Raw genomic sequence first — 17583 nt, 5'->3', positions numbered from 1 at the left:
GGCCGTAAACGGCTGAAGACACGACCTCTGTTACTGTTACACTGGAACATCTGAAGGCATATTAATAACAGCAACAAAAAGTTGTAGTATTATTAATGAAACACCCCCATTCTCGCAACCAACCCGTCTGACCAGCCACCCCTTTAACCCTCGGACAACCCTCGGATGGGGGGGTCTAACTCTTGCCTGTCCTCAAAACTTGAGAGCCCTGGCTGCCATCTTTGCCCATATAAGGAGATCTGGTGTTAATTGAAGCTAACTACCTATGACACTTTGCATTGCAAGTGATACTGCCTTCATGCCGTTCGTAAGCTTGAAGGACCCGACTTTAAAAATCCCGACCTCCCGAAAAAGAGTGAGATAAGCTAGGAAAACAAATACAGGAAATGCATAAATAAGTTATTAGAACTGTTTACTATGGTTTAGCAAGAAGGAGATATCTCGGGGGAGTGTTTCTATCTGTAGTGTTAATTAGTGATAAATTACCTTGCCTATTTGTAATGAGAGTGAAATTCGCCTCTTGTGTTGTTGCAAGGGAGGCCGCCGTGGTTGGAGAATATGATAGTGACGAGAAGTCGGAAACTTCGGGGCACAAGACTTCCACACGAGTCTCCGAGCAAAAAATCCAACCCGACTTTGTGTTCATGTCATTTTTCCTCTATCGGAGGTCGGAATGTCCGAAGATCCAATGTGGCATGAAGGCGCTACAGTTTTAGCTCTGGGGTAGCAAAAAGTTTTCCGTCTTAACGTACCGAAGATCACAGGGGCCACTCGAAGGCAGAGGACAAAAGTGTGTTGAGCACTGCGCGTCTGCATTTCAGGCTTCTTCGTCCCTGTGAGAGTTTAACAGGTGTGATAATTCAAAACCCATGTTATTTTCCTATAGGAAAAATACCGGATCTCAATAATGGCAGCTTTTTTGTAGGCAAACTTCAGAGGTCAATTACTCAATATTGTATGAGGTAAATGTCAATTTCTCTCTTCAACTTATGGTAAGAAATTACTTTGGAAAAATATAGTAATAGGTAGCCTATACCATGCTGTCAAAAAAGTTATTTTGATAATTTTACGATTTTTATGATTTTTTCTCCACTGTCTTGAATTCATAAATATCACTTGATACAAATTAGTGATTTACTTTGGGGAAACAGACAGAGGCTTGTTGGCCTAAGTCCTATAACTAGCTATCTTTTAGGGCTAAGCACAGCATCGAGACGGCCCTGGTCAAGGTTGTTAACGACCTACTCATTGCCGCCGATACAGGTCATGTCAGCATTTTATTACTGCTGGAACTCAGCTGTCTTCGACACAGTCTGTTACAAAACACTGCTCACCTGGTTGGAAACACTTTTGGGTATCATTGGCACTCCACTCCTGGTTTAAGTCCTGGTTTAAGTCATATCTCACAGCTAGGGAACAGTTTGTCTCTATAGGTTATTTCAGGTCCCCCAGTTCACCCCTCTCACATGGTGTTCCCCAGGGTTCTGTCCTAGGTCCCCTGCTCTTCATCATTTACATCCTCCCCCTTTGTCATATTTTAAGTCAGTATTAAACTTTCACTGCTTTGCTGACGACACACACATTTATATTCACACTAAGCCCTCCCACACACTCCCTCCCTCCAATCTGGTCACCTGCCTCAATGCCATAAGCAACTGGATGACACAGAATTTTCTCAAATTAAACCATGACAAGACAGAAGCCATACTCATTGCCACACCATATGTATTGAAAAAGCTCAAACAATCTCAAAACAATCAGTTATCCATCCCTGGCTATTTCACCACCACTACCTTTGAAGTCAAAATCTTGGCTTCATAATTGACTCTGACTCTCACATTAAATACATCACTAAAACAGCCTTCTTCCACCTCAAAAACATTTCCAAACTCTCTATATTCGGCTGTGACAAGAGCAGAGAAAGACAGCCCTCTTGTGGGGACTGGAGGAACTACATTAGTCAAGTTCTAGTGTGGAATTGTTTCATGAGGTAGGCTACTTGCAGGCCTGTTCACTATAAGATCGATATGAGGGAAATGTATACATTTCTGACAAAGGAGCACTGCATTACACCTGAAATTAAGGTAAAATCCCTTAACTAATTGTATTCCCTGTGACAATGAGTATGACGAGAAACAGGATGTACATTCTGAAATTACACCCAGAAAACAAGAGAAAATGTAGGATGAACACATCCAAAGAAAGAATGGAGTAAGCACAATCATTTCCCCACTTATATCACTGAAACATGAAATCCTATTTCCCGTCTTACTTCAGTCACTGATGTATATAAGACAAAAATATTAAACCATTTCCAGTTCCAACGCATGACCGCCACTGTTTTCTGGCATTGCGTCCATCAAAGCAGCTGTGCTCACGCATATCACATAGCACCTTCTAGTCTCTCCTGAGAAGCTGGTGAGCTAGTCTGGTGGAGAGGACTCCCTCCTTGTTCTAGATGAGCGCCCCCTACCTTGTCTTTGGCAAACTACAACGAGACGCAGAGTGCAGACTCCATCGGAGGACTATATGAAATCATGAAACATGAAATCCTATTTCCTGTCTTACTTCAGTCACTGATATATAAAAGACATACGTTATAAAAATATCTTCTTCAAATCAGTTAAGAGAAAATGTCCAACTTTTTTCACTTTTAAAATTACTCATTTTCACGTTGGGGGTGCTGATTCATCTCTGTGCCTCCTAGAATGTCCAGAGAAAATCAGCAAAAAAGCCATTAGAGGCTTTCCAAGAGATATGTACATTTTGGATACTTCCAGCTCTGCTACTGTTTTCATTTGCCTTCACTACTTTTAGTGTTTGTTACGTTTTCCACGTATCTTGCATATACTATTTTCCCATAAAATAGTCTATCCTGCTGGCACATGCCTACATTTGTATGTACACCATACATATGCACTTACAGCGGGGATAATAAGTATTGAACACGTCAACATTTTTTTCAGTAAGTATACTTCCAATGAGGCTATTTGCAATAAATCTTCACCAGACATTAGTATTAACTCAGGTAATCCACACATATAAAAAAATCCAAACATTAAAGTCCATAGGTAGAGTTATGTGTAATAAAGTGGAATGACACAGGAAAAAAGTATTGAACACACCTGCTGAAATTTCTTAAATACTTTGCGGAAAAGCCTTTATTCGTAATGACAGCTTCAAGGCATTTCCTGTATGACGAAACTAATCAGTGTAGAATTCTGGGGTATTCTCACTGTATTCTGATGTGTTCATATGTTACTTCTGTGTGTAGTATACAACAGGGAGAGGTCCATATTATTGTACATAACTGTGCCTTAGGCCTGTGTACCAGCAGGAAGGTCATACAGGCCGATGTTTAGGAACATCCGAGGAACATCAGTGATAACATGGGCCGAGGGAGACAGCATGTCTGCCTGTTCGGGCTAGTATCTCTATCTGGCCAGAGCCGTTTTTTGTACACTGATTGGCACCTGCCACGTTGGCATGATTAACGGTTGTATGTTTTAGTATAACAGGCTTTGTCTTAGGTTTTGACACAGAGACGGATCGAGGAAGCGACCCGAGGAGCATCTTCTGTCGGAAGGCTCAGCAGCCGCTTCTAATAACAACCACAACTGTTAGACTCTGCACAGTTTTACTGTTTGAGACTTAGCCTGTGTTCTGTTATTCATTATTGTACCATCTACAATAAATCATCATCTAATCGCTGATCCTGATCCCGCCGTCAAGCTTTATTGACCATCTTCAATACAGACATTAGAACTAAAACACAACGCAACAACCGGAGAATCCAACATCAGTCACAGTATTCTGGTGTGAGTTTGGTCCATTCTTTTAAACAGATAGTCCTTTAATATTGAAGATTCCAGGGGTCCCTCTTGTGAATCCTGATCTTTAGTTAACTTCCAAAACTGTTCTATTAAATTGAAGTCAGGGCCTTGATTTCCTTTCTCTGAAACCAATTGAGAGTTTCCTTTGCTGAATGGTTTGGATCATTGTCCTGCTGGAAGGTCTAGCCATGTCTCATCAAGGTCTTGGGAGAGCTCTTTGCTTTTACCCATCATGAAATGTTTCTTGTTGACACCTTGGTAACAAAAACCCTTTTAATAGCCCACCAGTATGTACTAACCCAGCTTATATAAATTTGCACAGATAGGAGGGATCATTTCTCTAACTATTTATAGTAGTTCCTTGCCATTCCTTGCCTTTGTGTACTGCTTTTCTTAGCGTGTTCAATACTTTTCCCCTGTGTCATTCCACTTTTTTACTCATAACACTACTTTTAGACATTAATGTTTGGATTTTTATATATGTGTGGATTACCTAAGTTAATACTAATGTCCGGTGAAATTTTCATGCGAATAGCCTCACTGAAAGTATACTTACTGAAAAAAATGTTGACGTGTTCAATACTTATTTTCCCCGCTGTATGTATGTATGTATGTATGTATGTATGTATGTACGTACACCATACATATTGCACTTAATAAGAGTGAAGACAAATGATGGGTAATCATTATTTTATTGGACAGCATTGTCTGTGCTTAAAACGTTATGTTGATATCATCAACTTCATCATGCAAACTTTGCTTGGTCAGGAAATTTGGCCCAAACAGTGTATTCCCTTCAGGAGATAGAAAATCTGTCCTTTGGCACAAGCTCCAGTAACTCTTCCGGCTTTCATGACCGTTGGCTCCAAACGGATGTTTCAGATGCATACAAAGCACACATGAACAGCATGGTATAGTTATCATAGTATGTGGCATTGGCTGACATAGTGGTAAACCCAAGAGAATGTTAACATTAACGGTATGAAGTAGTCTTTGGTCTTTCGGGTGAAACCCCCCAGCAAAATTCGCCCGCTCATGTCCATAGATGAAGTAATTCTGTGCATCTTTGTGGAGAAGGCGTCCTGCAGGAAGTCAGTAGTGATGAGGAGATATTAGATCAGGGCCCAGCGTCGCATACTGGCTCCACTGTCACAAGACACACCACCTAATGAGAACCATGAGTCTTTCAGTCCTAAGTGGACAAGGAATTGGACTCAAGTGACTGTGGCAGCTAAAGCCCTGAATAGTTCTGCACTGGAGGGAGGGAACAGGGAAGAGAAGGAGCAAGAGAAAGAAAGAGTGTGTTTGTTTGTGAGAGAGAGAGAGAGAGAGAGAGAGAGAGAGAACGTAAAAAAGGTATTCTCCGAGAAAGTGTTTCTACCACACAAGACAGGACAAGAACACAACATACAGTATTCTGGCAATGTTACATAACAGCTTGTTCAAATTCTCAACACATATATGCATACTTATGTACATCTCCCATTTGGCCTAAAAATCAGGAAATCATACAAAAATATTAAACCATTTCCAGTTCCAACACATGACCGCCACTGTTTTCTGGCATTGTGTGCGTCAAAGCAGCTGTGCTCACGCATATCACATAGCACCTTCTAGTCTCTCCTGAGAAGCTGGTGAGCTAGTCCAGCTGGAGCCCCTGGTGGAGAGAACTCCCTCCTTGTTCTAGATGAGCGCCCCCTATCTTGTCTTTGACGCAGAGACGAAGAGAGCAGACTCCATCAGAGGACCGTATGCTAATGTGCATTTGATAGGGGTGTTTATTTTAGAGAAAGTGCTATAAAGAAGTGTCCTGTCTTGCCCCCCTTTCCAGTCCTCTGGCCCCTCCTTGGGTCCCTGATATCACACCATTGCTGGACGGCAGCAGCAGCACCTGGTGTGGAGACGTCACAGCGGCCATCTTGAAAGGCAGCGTGTCTTTGGCCAGCATCTTCTTGGTGGCGCTGACCAGGCGGGCGTAGTTGTCGGGGTTGTAGTCGGAGGTGGGCGCGCGGGTCGTGCGCAGGAGCGGGAGGCTGTCGCGGTCGACGCGCGACAGGAAGAGAGGCGGCCGCCGCAGGCACTCGCCGTCCGCGAGCGAGTCCGGCAGCGGCTTGCGCTTGCTCTCGGGCAGCAGCATGATGCAGAGGATGGAGAGCACGGCGAAGGAGGCGAAGACCACGTGGTGCAGGAAGTAGCCGGCGTTGTTCTGCAGCTCCATCAGGGAGGAGGCCGCCATGCCCACACAGCCCGCTGACATCACCAAGCCCAGACAACCGCCCCTGGTACAGGAGGAAGACAACAGACAAGAGGACATGGAGACAGAACAGAGATGAGAACATGGGGACAGAACAGAGATGAGAGCATGGGGACAGTCATTCACATCCAAAGTTATGCCATAACTTCAACACAATCTACTCTATCCCAGGATATGAGATCATGGAGATTGGAAAAGGATGTTGACAAGAGCAGATTATTATATTCTTTATAAAGCCATGTTCCACAAAACACACACACACCTCAGACAACAGATCTGCTAGGGAGTGGTGCAAGAGTGGTGTATGTGGTGAGCCCCATAACCTGCCTGTTAGTAACGACAGTAAGAGCTGCTTCTCCACACACACACACACACACGCACACACACACACACGCACACACACACACGCGCGCGCGCGCGCTCACCGTATGACTGTGGGCATCACCTCACTGGCGAAGAACACACTGAGCATGGCAAGGGCCTGGGACGACAGCAGGCCCACTACAGAGAGAACCAGCACAAGCCCCCCTCGCAGGTCTGACCAGGGGAGGGAAAGAGAAGACAGACAGAGGGAGAAGAAAAAGAGGGCACGGTTACATTTCACATTTCTGCTTTCAGAGGGCAAGTGGCGACACGTGAATCGTTTTCTCGGGGGATTATGCTGACCGAGACCGTAAGTAATTGGTGTATTAGATACAGCGTGTGAAAGTGAGAAACCTCAACGCCAGTGTCACATGTGTGTCAACATGACTGAGAGATAACTAGCTAGCTCCCACTGGCAAGATAGCTTTGTGTTGTCTCCAATATCCTAATGAAATTACTCTCTCGCTAAACGCTTTGGTATTCAGATGCTTATCATATTCCCACTACCCTAAAGGCTGCATGACCTCAAATATGCTACTGCGTCATCACTACTGCCAAAATACATTCCTCACAAAAACACAAATATCATCAGATATGGATTTACTGGATCAGTCTCTGAGCTATTCCCACATTGCTGAGATTTTGGTGGCTTCAAAAGTTATAAATAAGACACCACAATAGACCAGAAATACGGAGGCATCCTTCTATGGCATCCAACTACAGAACAATCAAAAAACACTTATATTGACCACTACTTATTATAGTGTCTACCAACCAAAACACACACACTGAACTTCAACAAATGTACAGAGAACTAATATTGACTGACAGTTAAAATCCGATATATACACCACAGATGAGATGATTTTTTTATGCACTCATTATGACAACTATTCGCTCCATTTCTATATTTCTTCAAAGTGCTACTGGTGAGCGTGTTGCACTGCGGCTGCAGATCGAGCACACTTACACTGCGTGAGCGCCAGCAGCAGCAGGGATGACAGGCCCGTTCCTATGGCGACCAGCAGAAGGATGCCGCGACGTCCAAAGCGATCGACGGTCAGGCAGAGGAAGGCGCAGGCCAGCGCCCCTGTCAGCATGCGCAGGAAGTAGCTGAAGTAGAAGTGGGTAGAGTAGTTGTGCAGGTTACGCGTGAAACAGTACTGGATGCCTGTTCCAATGAACCTGGGACACAGAGGAGGGGGAGAGATGGGGGGGTTGAGAGTGAGTCCTTTTTTTTAATTTACTTTTAATTATATGTTTTATTTTATTAGATGTTCTTTGTCTTCTTGCTTCCCATGAGTTCCCTATATTAATACATGGAACTTATTAAAGCAGAGAAGGAAAAGATGTATACTGTATATTACTAAAATGGGAACTTTCCAGCTAAGAGTTGACAAAGGTTAATTACACTAAAAAGGAACATAAAAATACTGAAAATGCAGTAAATGTACTTGTGCCATCAGACCATGCATTTCCACTGAGAAAATATCAGTTCTGAATCACAACCTGGACATAGGAGATACATTTAAAGACAATTTCTAACCAGCACCATCATAAGGGGTTCCATCTGATCAGAAAACAGGACAGGAAAGGTACAGTTCTTGGATGTTTATCTAAATAGAAGCCTCTGGGAGACATATTGTTGGATGGATAATCCTGGTGATTTTATCACTCCCAATTATCCAATTTGGTCAAAAAAAAAAAGAGCCGACCTCGGAGTCATGATGTTATGTGAATGTTATGTTGAGGAGCCTCTTGCTACGCTTGTAAACACATTTTTTGGGGCTTTACATTGGCATGTGGAATAGTTCCAGGACATTCCAGCAGTATACCAGTCACAGAATGGAATGATCCCACACAAAATAAGGGAGGAGAGTTTGTTCTTTGAATATGCCATCTCCATGGAAACTCACAGAGTGAGGCCAAGGATGAGGCCGTTCCTCCAGATGACTCGCGTGTGGCGAAGCTCTAGCACGCTGTGGTACTCGGTGTCTGTGTCCTCCCCATAAGCAGAGTCTATCTCTGTGACAGAAACACAAACACATGTTACAGGAGTATACATATTGATCACCAGGAAGGTCGCCTAAAATTGCCAGAGAAATAAATGAGGAGGGGGAGAGATTCTGGTACTCTGTAATGGATGACAAACAGGAAGGAAAATATATCATAGAAAAGCTCTCAATCCATTGTTGAGCTAACAGCGTGAACTTAAAACATAAAATTCCCACATTTCACAACTTGCATAAGGAAGCGGATTTAAATGAATGAGCATGTTCATGTTATTGTCAACCCCCACAAGAACAGCTGACCAGAAAGAGACCAGTAGACGAAATGTGGAAAATGAATAAAAAAGAACAAAAATATCCTAACATTAGATGGTGAGAGGAGAAAAAAGCAACATTCCACCGTACATTAAATATCAAGAGTAGGTATCTCTCTCTTGCTCCCTCACTTTCTCCTCGCTTAACCCTACTCAGAAAAAAAACTCAAAATGGCTGCTTTCAGGCAGACTTGACAACGTGATTTGAGGTAATGCAATTTGAGCCAGTGAATTGGAACATTGGAGTTGCATTTGGGAAGCAGCTGTAAAAAAAAAAGAAAGAGGGGAAAAAAACAGGACAAACACACAGAGAGGCTTCATGTGCTTCTCACTAGGCAGAGAAGCCCACTGTGGCAGCCCCTGGTCATTAAACCTGCAGGCCTGTGAAACACTGCATCCACATGGCCAAGTGCCTTCCTGGCACACCACAGGGACACAACGTTGCCTCAAAATGATGACAGCGTGTTGGTGTGTTGCCAGCTTTTCAAACAGTCTCAAACAGCCCACTCTAGGAAGTCTTCTATTGCCATCTAATTGGCATGCCTACTGGGCAGCCAGTAGTTATGGGATGAAATTCTTGATAGTGTCCGCAACCAACCCCTCTTGCACTTCCTCGTTATCAAAGAACACCTCTTTATTTATTCCGGTCCACATCCATGGGCTTGATGACCATGCCATAGCCCCTTCCTTTCACATTTATTCCACGAGATGTGCTATTTGATAAACTGATTACTAAAATTATGCAGAATGTTTTAATCTCTTTTTTTCCAATCTCTTTTGTAGTGGCTTTCCACTGTTGATGTCCAAGAGTCATGACAAATAGATCAACAAAAATGTGTCTGTGTGTAACACCACAAGGTAAAATAATCTTTAAAAGTGACAGATGCTTGTGAGCTGGACTGCTTGGGGGAGAGGGAGGCCCAGGTGTGGAGGTTACCTGAGAGCAAGGTCTCGCCCGCGAAGAGCTCCTCGCTCCGACAAGCTCCGTTCCGCGCTGAGAAGGTCTGCAGAGTCTTCTTGGCCTGAGGGATCTGACCTGTGGCCAGCAGCCAGCGGGGGGACTCCGGGAACACGGAGGGACAGCTACACACACACACACACACACACACACGCAGTCTTGTTTAGATGTGTATAATGCATTGTATCACACTGACAATATTTGTGAATATTTCACACATTAAATACTGGATATATAAAACATGGATTTGTTTTTGCACACACACACACAGAAAAGAAAAGTTCCAATCTCACCACCAATATGAGATCATGAGTAGCAAGGGCACAGTGGCCACTGCTTGTAGTACTGGCCAGTCACTGCACAGCACCGCCAGGCCTGGCAACAGTAACTCAGCAAACACAGCAAAGAAGACACTAACCATGGACACCAGGAGACGGTGACGGGGATCGCACACCTCCAGACCTATCATGCCAAATCGTTCAAAAAAGGAGGGCAGTTAGAATGGACAGTGGGTTATGACAGGACAAAATTAGCTCGATGGTGTTTTAAGCCTCCACCGTCGACTTCAAGGCAGCGCTGCGACTGTCGACTTCAAGGCACCTAACCCTAACCTTAACCCTAACCCTAAACATAGTTAACCATAGTGCCTTCCAAGCAGCGCTGCCTGGAAGACGATGTTGGGGGCTTAAAACACCAAACAAAATTATGTGAGAAATTCCTCTGCACTCATGGAAGAGGGGAACCTCTGCCCCACTTTCAATCCTGCTTTCAGTAGTCTCCATACACATGTGTTGGACACACACACACACACACACACACACACACGACCCAAATTCAGTGATGAAAAGGAAAACAGGCCTTATTTCCTTTCAGTGCTCTCTAGCATCCTCCTATTGTGTGGAGAAGCTGTGGCAGCAAGCAGATCACTGCAGGCCTCTCCCCCCTTCACCCTGACTAGCACTTCCCTGTTCACTCCCTAAGAGCTAGCCTGCTATCAATTTACCACTGGCCTCTGAGGAATGTAGGGGTACGTCCAAGCGTATATAGGCTGTGTGTGTGTTGTGTTACATCTAACTTTGTTACTTCTTGCTTTCTTGCCAGGGCAGGAGTCCCACAGATGTGGAAAGAATGTTTGAAATCCCTGTCAAAATCCCTCATGCAATCCAGATGCTGGATCAACTCAAGCCTCTAGGTGCTTTGTACGTGTGCGTTTGTAAGTGTGTGATTGAAAGTGAATAAGGGAGTCAGAGAGAGAGAGAGAGAGAGAGAGAGAGAGAGAGAGAGAGAGAGAGAGAGAGAGAGAGAGAGAGAAAGAGAGAAAGAAAGAAAGAAAGAAAGAAAGAAAGAGAGAGAAACAAGCACAAGTTTTCTATCCCATGCAACATGGGCAGTCACAGAGAGAAGGACATCCCTGGACATGGCAGAAGTCCTACATACTTTTCATTTACTCACTATGGCACTGCACTCTAAATGGAGACAGCGACAGAGCAAGGAACGTTGGAAGCAAAAGAGCAAAACAGAGATAATCAGAGACCATAAATGGGAAGTACCAGCAGAACAACAACCGAAACGGCTAAACTGGCACTACAAAATCCCTTTCCACTCTTACTCAGCCAAGTAAACACCATGGCAGAGAGCAGGCAGCTGTCTGCTGTCACTTACTCACGTCTAACCCCTTCACACCAATCACATGACAGCGACAGACCGCCACCCACACATGCTCAGCTGGGCACATGTGAGCATGCACCCCCCCCCCCCCCCCAGAAGCATGAGCAACTGGACATACTGCCGTGTCCTTCATCAGTGGGTGTGACTCAGTCAACATGGAGGGTCAGTGTCAGTCAGAGTGAGGCAGAAACCTGTGACTGACTGACAGCGACCACCTCTAAACACTATTCCTCCTTTCTCAAATGTTCTCATGTCTGTCTCCAGTCGGACTCTTTTAACACAGTATTCTAACTGCCTTCATGAAACGTACACATTGCTAGTTTCAAATGACCCTATGTCCTATTAGTACGATGAAACAATAGTCTAACATCAACAGAGTCTTTCTGTCCCTCTTGGTGTTGTTCACACTCTGCCTGGTGCCCTAGTATCCAGCGGTCCTTGATCAGTGCGGACACTGAGCTGGTTTCTACTTCCCCTTTCATTGTCACTCCCTTCCTGTGGCTTCTGTCACTCCTCCAGTCCACTGACACTCCTCCAGTCCACTGACACTCCTCCAGTCCACTGACACTTCCTGGCTCAAGGCTACAGCCTGTCAAATATGGTGTGGATCCCACCTAGGGCTGCTCGATTGAGGGAAAATATCTAATTGTGATTTTTCTGACAGATATTGCGATTGCAATACGATGTTTAAAAGGTCAATGTATTGATTCAGTTCAATATTCCAGATGCCTCTTTAATTTGTGCCACCTCTGATTGGTGAGCATGGCCAGCACACAAGAAGCACAGCACCCCCCGACCCACTGTGAAGCTCACCAATCAGAATTTCTGTGCCCATCACGCGCTACGCACACCCACCAACCAGAAGTAGCATAGTCCATGGAGGACGAAATGAGTATAAAAGTCAAAAAAAAAAAAAAAAAGAAATTAGTATAAAAAGACAAAATTAACTTGTGCACGAATATTTTTAGCTTTTGCGATTAGGTAATTGCTTTGGGTTATATTGCGATTACAATTGCGATGATTATGCAGCCCTAGACCCTAGTCCCAGCACAACTGGCTAGACATCAACATGGGAAGCCTGCTGGTGTATGCATGTATACCTGCAAGAAATATTCATACGATCTATGTGCAAGTGTACAATGTGTAAAGTAATTTACCCCAGGCAGATTGGGTTGATACTATCCTAGATTGGGTTGATACTACCCTGGATTGGGTTGACACTACCCTAGAATTCAAATTTTGTGCGCGGGGTAAATTTGGGCTGGCTTCCAGATGCACCTTAATTAGGAATAATTCGGGTTGAATAAGAAGCTAGCACGTCATTAAGAGAACAGAAAATGTGGAACCACAAAGAGTTTAAGGGGATAGAAGGTGTCAGGTGAAGAGAGAGAGAGTGAGAGTGAGAGTGAGTGTGTATTGGGGGGGTGGGAGGTGGGGGGACTCACGTGCGATGTACGAGGAGAGGAAGACCCCAGCCAACATTGACCCCTGGGAGAGCCTCAGCAGCAGAAAGGCCACAGGGCTGTTGGACACGCACACCGCCACTCCCAGCAGTCCCGAGAGGGACACAGACATGAGAAGGGCTCGCCGCCTGCCAAGCCTGCAGGCACACAATTAAACAAACAATGCACATACATAAACACAAACACACACACACACACAGACACAGACACACACACACACACACACAAATATACACACATTGCTCAAATGCATTACAAACTAGTGTTACAGCAAAATTTCAAAGAAAAATAGGAATACTAAATTCTTATCAAAGTTGTCAAAGAAGATTTTTGATCACTCCTGCTACATGTATGTTTTGCTCATGACATTACAGTGGGATATAAAAATTAACAGACAAACCAAGTGGCAGCCAAAGAAGCAAAGCAGCTCACCAGTCACAGATGGTGCCTAAAAGAACATAGCCCAGAACCCAGCCCGTCATGAAACAGATGTGCTGAAGAGGAATCTTCCAGTAGTCCCCACAAACAAGGTTCCACTGTAGGTCCACAGAGAGAGAGAGAGAGAAACACTTTATGGTTACTTTAGGTTGCATAAGATGCATATTATCTTCCCATTATTTCCATGAAAGCGTCTCCATGTGGACAGGGTCTGTGTCACTCCATCATGTCAGTGTGTTGCCAACAACTTGGCCTGCACTAACCTATTCCATGCAAGACAGTGCAAAAACCAGAAGGATGACTTTGCTGATGAGAAACAATCCTATTCCTCTGATGAGGATTCCGACGAAGAGTTTGATTAGTGTCGTGGCCTTGAATGATGCAATCTGTGCGAAAATGTCATAAAATGTCATTGACCATGCCTAAAGGTCATAACCTCAACCTTTTACAGTAATGGCAATGTCATAATTGGGCTAACCACACCTTAAAACATAGGAATCCATGTCTCATTTGTTATTTGTTATACTGTTTCTAGATTTTCAGCCATGTCAGTGTTTTTCTCAAACGCCATGTCTGATATAAGACTGAAAATCACCCCCTCCAAATCAGATAATATGGGTAAATGATACATTTCCTGAATCCTTAGGGTCATGCCAGTATTTCAGTGTTTGGATTTTGTTTCTCTGATGCTCCCTGGTGCCACAGGATTAAAAGACAAATGATGACTTAGGTGGAAATGGCAGGAAAATGTGTGTGATTAAAAGTTTGAAGAGATCTAGGGTTGGCTGTACTTATCCAAAATGTTCACAAAAGGATTTAAATGAAAGCTCAGAGTCTCCACTTTAAAATGATACCAAACATAACAAAATAAAACATTACAATATGTCCAATATAGATTTTCAGTTATGTCAGTGTACCGCTTGATTTATATGCATTATTTTCTCAACCTTAGTTTACATTATGTGTGATAACTCAAAACAGCTACTCGTCAGATGGCCATCATACATCATTGAAAAGCTGAGATTCCAGGCTTTCAGAAAAGGTATGGTAGCCTTTGCCACTTTTTCGGTAACAACCAACCCCTCTGGCTCACGGACTAAAAGGGAAAGACCAAATCAAGCATCAAGCCGCATCAAGCTTTAGGTGCCTTGGTACTTGTATCAGATTGCAGAAATACTATTTCACCCTGAGGCCAGATCTCAAACTGAATTGCAACTTTCTGTCGGGATAAGAAATTAGAATTTTGTTTGAATACTCTTGGAGGTTGCAGGACAAATAGGAGCAGCCGTGGCTTCGGGCTTGTAACCGAAGGGTTGCCAGTTCAATCCCCGACCAGTAGGAAAAATGTGGGTGGGGAAGTGGTTGAGCACTGCTCTCCCATGCCCACATCCACAGCTGAAGTGCCCTCGAGCACCTAACCCCTCACTGCTCCCCGAGTGCCGCTGTAGCAGGCAGCTCACTGCTCTGGGTTAGTGTGTGCTATACCTCAATGTGTGTTCACTAATTCACAGATTGGGATAAATGCAGAGACCAAATTTCCCTCACAGGATTATTTATAGTTACGGCTATATAAATATTTGTCAATATGTGAAACTGAAACGCACGCACACACTCCTTTTAAAGTGACTTGCCCAGTAGGCACCATGTCATCACATTAAGGCTCATGGAGGTCTGCACTCTCCGACCCTGCTTTCCTTCCCATATTGTCCTTCACGCATGTACGTGGACATCCTGAAAAGATGGAACATCACTCCAGCTCTAGCAGGGACAAAAGAGCCAATGACGTCAAGGAGATAAAAGCTGGAGCTTTGGGGACGAGGTCAATGCATCAGGAAAAGTAGAGGAGGCTAAGCTGTTTCCTGCCGAAAGGGAGAAATAAGGGATGCCAGCTCAAGTCATGGACACAAACTTCCTCAGGCCATTCTTGCCCACGTACTCTTGAGGGGGACCACTATGGAACATTTTCCATTGTGCGTTTTTGGGTGTTTGTTTCATGTCAAGATCACAGTCATCCTGCGCTGAGGAAAGCGGTTGGGAATCAAATAGCATTTTTGCATTTACAAACATCCCTTACAAATGTTTGCTTGATGGGATGGGCTATGGGCTGATCCTGTCTTGTGACTTATAGGCCCAGCCTACTTTGTATTAGATGTTTGTAAGGGGATCCTGTTTGACATGCGGCTATCAAAACAACAGCCCCAAGAAGACTTACATAAAAGTGTTGCTGGCTGGCTCACTGAGATGTGTGTCTATCTCTCTAGTAGGCCTATCCTTTCTGCTGTAGAGCACCAGGAACACAGTGGTCTAGAGGGGGCTTCCTGTTGTGCAACTAGTCATGAGTAAAAAAACAATGACTTTGCTACATTTAAACAGCTCTTTAAAAAGTCCTGAAATCTCATTTCCATTCCAATTCCAAGTCTGTCGAGCAAACAATTGAGTGGGCTGTACACAAGGGCCTATCCGGTCACAATATTATATAGGACGTTAGAAGTTGTTAATGTAAACAACAATAACATGCACCCAGAGGGTATCCCTGATGTTGAAGGATGTCAGTAGACACAGACAACGTAGACCAGAGTAAAAAATAGTCTAGTTAGGTTGATAGGCTAAAAATGGATGAAAACACAAAATATTACGTTCATTGTTGATCAGCTGATGAAATTCAGAACGGCTAGATGGGACTGGACAAATTCTGGTTAGATTAAGTTTAAAAGATTACGTCGGTCTACATTTTGGGGCAGTTTTACATTAACATAAGCGTGCCAGGTGCATGAATGTTTCTCTGATTTCAACTTTTCATCGTGATCATTCAAATGCAAATTCAGACTAACCTCCGTTACAAAGTTGCTCTCGAGCCCAGCTGGTTTCGCATACTCCCATCCTTTCGTGCACGGTACTCTCTGTTTCGGTAGATTGTCCGTGATATTCGTGTAGTTGGATGAGTACCTGTACAACTCGCAGTGACTCAGTCCAGCACTGTCTTTGTCCCAGGGAATGGTAAAGTTGAGGTAGGCTTGTTTGGAAAAGTTACTTGGGAGAAATCCCGACGGCAGAAGACTCGGGTCGGGTTTACAGTGGTAAGACTCGGGAGTCAAAGTATAGAAAACATCACAGAAGAGGTTCAGTGTCACGGCGAAGTTTGGGAACCAGCTGAAAATAGTCACAATGCGATTATATCTTCCATAGCCGCCAATTTGTGGGTAAATCTTAGATTCAAAATCCATGGTCAGGCACCGTACCGATGGAAAAAGTAGCCTATTTGGCAGAGCAGCTAGCTGCGGCTTCCAACGTGATCGCAGCTTGTCAAAGTGGGAGGAGGATTTCATGGGATATGTAGGCCAATTGGTGGGAAAGTTGTGTAAATGATCTTCTCGAACAATCAGTTTCACCTGCTACTGCTACAAGTTTATGGTTCCTAACAAATATTTATAGCAAACCATGACTAAACCACAAACTGTTCAGGTGTCATCACTGTGTGGTGTGTTCCATTCTAATCGGTCATGGAGTAACTGGACCTGAACCTACCCTACCTAACCATCAGGTGGGCTCGGCACGTTCTATTCTGAGACACGAGTCAGTAAGAGAGTGAGAGAAACACCTGTCGGGATTCGTCGCCCTGTCCTACACGTTATAGATAGGCTAATTTATGTGTTAAGCTAGGCTAGGCCATAGTAAATGATAGCCTATCAGAGGTTGGTTAAGAGCAGAGCTGGGAAATAATAGGCTAAGGTCATGGATTTGTATTTGTATTCAGTGATTAGTCCTATGTTGGTACCTCTACAAATTGACTAATGCATTGACCAAGTAGGCCTAGACATAATTATATGTATTTATTTCATCCATCTCCAGAATAGGCTATAGGTCCAATTATTCTGTGCATTTAACAAAGATATCTAGTCTAAGAGGAATCAAGGGCCTTATAGGCTAGTGGAAATAAGTATGTTAGTTCCTCCGCGAATAAACTAATGCCAGGTAGACCTAGTTATATGCATCTATTAGTCCCAACTCGATCCTTTCTTATTCATAGTGCACAAATACATGAAAATAATGAATATTAAACGGCCCTATGCCATCGACTCACTGCATATGCAGTGCATTTGCTGCCCCCCTGTGGCAGGTCCTCTGTATTGCAGGTAGTTTCCAGATACAGACAAAAAATTCACGCCTTGTCCAACTGACTGCAGACACAGACATAGGCTTGTGTCCTGCAAGCCACACACACAGCCTAAATTGTTCATAATTCATGTTCTGAATACAGTTATAGGTGCTAGTAGACACAACAG

General features: G+C 43.9%; 1 protein-coding gene across 1 annotated transcript; it reads right to left on the bottom strand.

Moving 5' to 3' along the window:
- Positions 1-4506: 4506 nt before the first annotated feature.
- On the bottom strand, positions 4507-16895 carry slc22a31 (solute carrier family 22 member 31). The gene is made up of 9 exons (XM_042062239.1): positions 16132-16895; positions 13295-13398; positions 12845-12999; positions 10025-10193; positions 9711-9856; positions 8367-8475; positions 7421-7635; positions 6513-6624; positions 4507-6112 (listed from the first exon to the last, which is right to left on the bottom strand). Exons 1-9 carry the CDS (start codon positions 16624-16626, stop codon positions 5629-5631), a joined length of 1989 nt encoding a protein of 662 aa, XP_041918173.1. The 5' UTR covers positions 16627-16895; the 3' UTR covers positions 4507-5628.
- Positions 16896-17583: the final 688 nt, after the last annotated feature.

This window comes from Alosa sapidissima, chromosome 14 (genome assembly GCF_018492685.1).
Source record: "Alosa sapidissima isolate fAloSap1 chromosome 14, fAloSap1.pri, whole genome shotgun sequence".
In the NCBI taxonomy this organism is placed as follows: Eukaryota; Metazoa; Chordata; class Actinopteri; order Clupeiformes; family Clupeidae; genus Alosa; species Alosa sapidissima.
This window is presented reverse-complemented; position numbering and strand designations above follow the sequence as displayed.

What these genes read in the sequence shown, in the direction of transcription:
- slc22a31 (XM_042062239.1), bottom strand. Translation starts at nt 16,626, where the DNA reads ATGAAATCCTCCTCCCACTTTGACAAGCTGCGATCACGTTGGAAGCCG. An exon ending in AGAGCAACTTTGTAACGGAG is followed by an intron (nt 13,399 to 16,131) that starts GTTAGTCTGAAT and finishes GTGGACCTACAG; the next exon opens with TGGAACCTTGTTTGTGGGGA. An exon ending in CTCATCCTTGGCCTCACTCT is followed by an intron (nt 7,636 to 8,366) that starts GTGAGTTTCCAT and finishes TCTGTGTCCCAG; the next exon opens with GTTCATTGGAACAGGCATCC.